This window comes from Elephantulus edwardii, unplaced genomic scaffold, assembly GCF_000299155.1.
Source record: "Elephantulus edwardii isolate Elephantulus edwardi_28Jun2011 unplaced genomic scaffold, EleEdw1.0 scaffold00274, whole genome shotgun sequence".
Taxonomy (NCBI): domain Eukaryota; kingdom Metazoa; phylum Chordata; class Mammalia; order Macroscelidea; family Macroscelididae; genus Elephantulus; species Elephantulus edwardii.
In genome coordinates this window covers 1,959,667-1,966,241 of record NW_006400024.1, presented here as the reverse complement: position 1 = coordinate 1,966,241, position 6,575 = coordinate 1,959,667, and the positions used below count along the sequence as shown (strand labels likewise).

Sequence of the window (6,575 nt, the reverse complement as noted above, 5' to 3'; positions counted from 1 at the left end):
CTGCACTATACACATCACACAGGTACAAACGGCACACACATGTGCACAGACCTCACACCGGTACATAGACTACACACAAAGACAGACAAGACAGGCACACACATCACACATGGACAGACATATGTGCACAGACATCATACACAGGTACACACACCACACACACGTGCACAGACATCACACACAGGTACACACGCCACACACGTGCACAGACACCACACAGGTACACACGCCACACACACGTGCACAGACATCACACACAGGTACACACGCCATACACACGTGCACAAACATCACACGCAGGTACACACGCCACACACACGTGCACAGACATCACACACAAGTACACACGCCACACACATGTGCATAGACACCACACACAGGTACACATGCCACACATGTGCACAGACATCACACATCACACAGGTATATACACAACACACAAAGACAGGCAAATGTCACATATGGACATACACACATGCACACACATCACACAGGTACATGCAGTATACACATCACGCAGGTACACATGCTACACACACATGCACAGACATCACACATATTACATAGGTACATACACCACATCATGTGCACAAGACATCACACATCACACAGGTACAAACACTACATACAAAGACAAGATGGGCACATACATCACACATGGACACACACATGCACAGACATCACACAGGTACACATGCTACACATAAAGATAGATACAGACAGGCAAACGCATTACACATGGACACACACATGCCATACATACATGCACAGACATCACACAGGTACATACACTACACACAAAGACACACATCACACATGGACACACACCACACGTATCACACGTGGACACATACACACAACACACATGTGCACAGACAGGCACACACATCAGACACAGGCACACACCACACACACAGGCACACACAGTGCCATGCACACATCACACTTGGGTACTCACTTTATGCACTACACAGATACACAGATGTTTATAAACCACAAGCACAAGTGCGTCATACATTTGTTCAACACGTGTGCAAACATGTGTGCATGTCACACACATCACGTGTGTGCAGACCACACCTCTCACACAAGGTCATGGCCTGCATCACACATGCATCTCACACCACAGCACATGCACACCACAGACTTGTGTGTACACAGAACATGTGTGCCGTCCTGTCACATATATCTGCATGTGCTCACAAACGTACACGTACGACATACCACTGCACTTCAAGTGCACACACACACACACACACACACACACACCCTCAGACATGCACACACGCAAGAGGAGAAGACAGCAGTCCACTCCACAAAGCAGCACGCTGTGTCTGTGAGGTTTCCGCATGCACCCAGAGACGGTGCGACACGGGGACCGTGGACACTGAGTGGCTTCCCCGCAGCAGGTGGCCGTGGGAGCTCACGGGCCGCATAGATGCTGCCCACAGCACTGCCACTTCCGCCTGCTCCTGGCGTGATCACAGTGGGGACGTGCCAATCTGCCGCTGAGCTGTGCTGAGGACCACGGGGCTGGCAGGTGTGTGTGGCATCTGCGTACGTACAGCATTTACACCTGCAGAGAAGGGGTGCAGGGGCGCCTGCAGATGGCAGAGAGACTCTGAGGTGCCCAGTCCCGTGTTCTAAACACAGGCTGCTGGACGCCCCCGACCAGTGCCTGCCAGTGTGTCGTCCGTATGCACGCACACGCACACCTAGACCTGGGTGATCCCAGACTCGCGTGCTCATCGGGGCTCTGGGCAGAGGCTGAGACGTGAGGGCCTGACCGTCTTGGTGGACAGGCATCCCTGTCCTGCGGCATATCTCCCGTCCTCTGGGCATCGTCATCACACACGTGGTCACGTCAGGAGGGGGCAGGTGAAATTCTGTGCTTCCTGTTCCATTTTCTGGGAACCTGAATCCACCGCTGTAGTCTTCAATGTGGCTTGAAGCTCAACATGAAGGACACAAAGATTCACAGCACTGGACCAAATGGCAGCACCATGACAGACAGAGAAGAGATCGAGGTTGTTAACTGTTACGGCTTGCTCGGCTCCACAAGCAACACTCCTGGCACCATCAGTCAGGAATTCAAAACACGAATTACATTGGGAAAATCTGCTGTCAAGAACCACTCCAGAGTACTGAGAAGCAACGATGTCAGTCTAGAGACTAAGGTGCACCTGATCTAGGCCATGGTCTTTGCAATTACTTGCTGTGCATCAGAGAGCTGGACAATGACCAAGGATGACAGACTTGATGCCTTTGAGTTGTGGTGCTGGAGAAGGGTCTTGAACATACAGAGGTCTGTCTTGGAGAGGATGAAACCAAGTCTCTCCTTGGAGGCTAGGATTTTGAAGCTCCGTCTCATACTTTGGGCACATGGCCAGGAGGGACTGGTCCTTAGAGGACATCATGCTCAGAAGTGTGGACGGACAGTGCAGGAGAGGGAGACCCCGGATGAGATGGGTTGATACAGTGACTGGGGCAGTGGGGATAGGTGTGTGGGCATCAGTGAGACTGGCTCAGGACAGGGCGGGCTGCAGAGCTGCTGTGTGTAGAGTCTGTGGCAACAACAAACCCCACTGTCACATGACGTCTGAAGGAGGAGTTCCTGCGGGGCTGACCTCCAACCTCCGTGGCTCCAGCTCCCCTGATTGGCCACAGGACATCAGACAGGCTGTAGGTGACATCAGAGGGGACAACACTGGCCATATGGGAGTCTAGCTCTCTAGTGGCTGTCTTTCTTGGTAGCAAGGAGCAGCCATCTCGCCCTCTGCACCCCACTTTTCCCCTGTTGGCCCCCACTTCTAGCAGCTGCCTCAGTGTTCGAGGCCCTCTGGCCAGCATGACGGGTTCTGATCGAGGTTGCCTGGTGATAGCTGGCACTGAGGGAAGTTGACCTGGCTGGGTGGGAGCACCTGAAGGAGGGCCTGGGAGGTTGGTGCAGGCAGTGAGATGCTTCTAGAACAAAGGTGGAGGCCAAGCCCCTTCACTCATCTGGGTTTATACCTGGGCAACCAGCCCTGCCTCCATCACTGAGGTCGTGGCCAGATCAGTGGGCGTCCTGGGCGGTGGGCCCACCTGCACAGCCCTGACCTCGTCTGGAAGGGTGCCTCTGAAACTGCTGAGACAAGGCAGACCCCCCAAAGCATGCCTTTTCTGAGCAGCCCCGCGCCGTGTCCCATGGCCCTCCCGCCCCTGCCACATCCCTAGGCATCGTCAAGGATTCTGAGGACGTGTACGCACTGAGGAAACCCACGCTGTTCATCTTTGCAGAAAACGATGCTGTCATCCCCCTGCAGCAGGTGAGTTGGCCCCTTGCCTACCAGATGCGTGCAGTCAGGGCACCCCGGCCTTGGGGGGAAGGCTCAGGACATCATGACACCCCGGCCTTGGGGGGGAAGGCTCAGGACACCCCAACACCCTGGCCTGGGGGGGGAAGCTCAGGACACCCCAACACCCCGGCCTTGGGAGGGGGAGGCTCAGGACACCCCAACACCCAGGCCCTGGGGGGGAAGGCTCAGGACACCCCAACACCCAGGCCCTGGGGGGGAAGGCTCAGGACACCCCAACACCCCGGCCTTGGGGGGAAGGCTCAGGACACCCCAACACCCAGGCCTTGAGGGGGGAAGGCTCAGGACACCCCGACACCCAGGCCTTGAGGGGGGAAGGCTCAGGACACCCCGACACCCCGGCCTGGGGGGGAAGGCTCAGGACACCCCAACACCCAGGCCTTGGGGGGGAAGGCTCAGAACACCCCAACACCCAGGCCTTGGGGGGGAAGGCTCAGGACACCCTGACATCCAGGCCTTGAGGGGGCAAGGGTCAGGACATCCTGACACCCGGCCTTGGGGGGGGAAGGCTCAGGACACCCCAACACCCCGGCCTGGGGGGGAAGGTTCAGGACACCCCGACACCCAGGCCTTGGGGGAGGGGGTCAGTCAGGACACTCTGACACCCCAGCCTCAGGAGAGGGGAAGGGTCAGAACACCTCAATACCCCAGCCTCAGGGGAGGGTCAGGACACCAGGCCCCTGAGGGAGGGTCCATCAGGACACCCCAACACACTGTCCTCGGGGGAGGGTCATTCAGGATGTCCTGGTCCCCAGGGGAAGGTAAGTCAGGACATCCCAACACCCTGGCCTTGGGGGAGGGTTAGTCAGGACATCAGGCCCTTTGTCTACCCAGATACATGCAGTCTGGACACCCGACGCCTCGGCCTTGGGGGAGGGTCAGTCAAGACACCCCAACACCCCGGCCTCGGGGGACAGGACACCCCAACACTCTGGCCTTGGGGGAGGGTCAGTCAGGACACCCAACACCTCCTCAGCTTCTGTTGATTTCTAAATCTCTCCCAACACCGGGATTTCAGAGGTGGGCTTGTGGAGAGTGAGAGGGGGACTGTCGCCTTCGCTCAGCTGTGAGCGCACATCTCACCTCGGCCCATGGGGAGGTGTCCAGGGCAGGCTCCCCACATGGCCATCCCGCATGTCAGCGGATGCAGCCTCGCTCCTGACGGACGGTGGCCTGCTGCTTGCTTTCCTGTGGGATCTCACTTTAGAAATGGCCCTGTTGAGTCTATTAAGTTGGTAAGAAAAAGCTGAAGAACCCTGTGCTTCCAAAATTGTCATTTAGACACTGTTTTAATAACTGGTATGTTGTATTCTGTGATTGCAAATGGTTTCAACATGTGCGTTCTGTGCTGTTGTTGTTGTGTGCCGTCGAGTTGGACCTGACCCATGGCTGACCCTCCAGCGGGTTTTCAGGGGCATTAAGTCCTACGGGAGGAGACTGCCCATCTTTCTCCTGCAGAGCAGCTGGTGGATTCGAACTGCACACCTTTGCATTGGGAGCAAAGCTCCTTATACAGTCACCAGAGCCCCCTCACGTGATGCATTCTGTCGGTGGTTTTCAGTAGCGGGTGCCCTGTCCTTCCTGTTCTCTGAGGGCTCTCACCATTGCCTGGGGTGAGAGGTGTTCGTGTGATGAAGAAGGGATTCTGTGGAGCCACAGCCTTGTTTCTTCAGTGTTGATGTCGGTCTCACGTATTCGCGTGAGCATGTGTACGTGACGTGAACTCCCGTGTGTAACAGGTCTCTCTGCTGACCCAGAAGCTGAAAGCCCACTGCAGAGTTGATCATCAGATTAAGACATTTTCTGGGCAAACGCACGGGTTTGTGCATCGGAAGCGGGAGGATGTGGCCCCAGCGGACAAGCCGTACATCGAGGAGGCCAGGAGGAACCTGCTTGAATGGCTGAGCAAGTACGTTTAGCCGCGGCCGAGGCAGCTCTCGGGAGAGCTTTGTGCAGGACCCAGCTGGAGACACAGACGGGTCGTCTCCTCTTGTAAATCACAGCAGTGTGTCCCCAAAGATTTCACCCAAAACCTGAATAGTTGAATGTATGACATCGTTTACGTTTACTTTTAACGTTCTATCCAATAAAAATGAAACAGGCTGGCAGCTGATGACAGAGTCCTGTGTAAAAGCTGGGTGCCCCAGGCCGTGCACAGCGCCTGAGGTGCCTTCCTGCTTCTCTGTGCGCCTGAAGCTGCTGGTCCAGGAATGCCACACGGCCTGGGGGTGCCACGCGGTCTGGGGATACCATATGGTCTGGGGATGCCACATGGCCTGGGAAAGCCACGTGACCCAGGGGTGCCAGGCGGCCTGGGGATACCACGTGGCCTGGGGGTGCCACGCGGTCTGGGGATACCATATGGTCTGGGGATGCCATGTGGCCTAGGGATACCACGTGGCCTAGGGATACCACGTGGCCTGGGACAGTCACGTGGCCTGGGGGTGCCAGGCGGCCTGGGGATGCCACAGGGGTGGCTCTGGCAGACACTCACTCCCCCTGCAGCCAACAGGGTGGAAGTTGTGTTTTGAGGCGCCAGCTTTGGGGAGGGCTCTGTTGGCTCTACAGTGAGGTCCCCCATTCTCTTGAGCTTCTCCTGGCTCTTGCCGTGGCTGTTGCCTGGCCGCACCATCCTGGCACTCGCCGTGGCTGCCGTCTCTCCCACTGTCCTGGCGCTCGCCGTAGCTCTGCCATCCCTCCCACCGTCCTGGCTGTTGCGTGGCGCTCGCTGTGGCTGCCGTCTCTCCCACTGTCCTGGCGCTCGCCGTAGCTCTGCCATCCCTCCCACCGTCCTGGCTGTTGCGTGGCGCTCTCCCACTTTCTCCGCGTATCTGCTGTCCTTTATTCTTTGTCTCTCAGAGGAGAGGACACCGGCTCTGATCCCACCTTATTGACGCCACATAGACAAGCCAGCCCTGTCCATTCTGGAGCTGCCTGTGCCCAGGAGTCACAGAACCCTCTCTGGCCTGCAAAGCGTTTTAAACGTCTCAGGTGGGGAGACCCTGAACTGCAGAGGCAAGTAGATCAGAAGCTCACGGGCCGCGTTGTCACGGTGTGGCCACACATCTGTTCCCATGGGAACCTGCATGTGTTTTATAGGCTTATTTAGAGCAGCTTGATGAGAGGCTTGACCTGGAAGTGCAGTGAGCTGTCATATCTGACCTCTGTCCTCACATCCCACATTCCCTCCTGTGGAGCTTGTTACAATCAGAGCGTTCA

At 56.7% G+C, this 6,575-nt stretch overlaps 1 protein-coding gene across 1 annotated transcript in view; it reads left to right on the top strand.

The window, feature by feature from the left end:
• CMBL (carboxymethylenebutenolidase homolog (Pseudomonas)) overlaps window positions 1-5,275 on the top strand; it is a 31,860-nt gene extending 26,585 nt beyond the window's left edge. The window contains exons 3-5 of the mRNA XM_006900166.1: window positions 2,815-2,875; window positions 3,171-3,308; window positions 5,096-5,275. Of these exons, the coding sequence (XP_006900228.1) occupies window positions 2,815-2,875; window positions 3,171-3,308; window positions 5,096-5,275 (379 nt within the window). The remainder of the gene's footprint in view (window positions 1-2,814; window positions 2,876-3,170; window positions 3,309-5,095) is intronic.
• The last annotated feature ends 1,300 nt before the right edge of the window (window positions 5,276-6,575 follow it).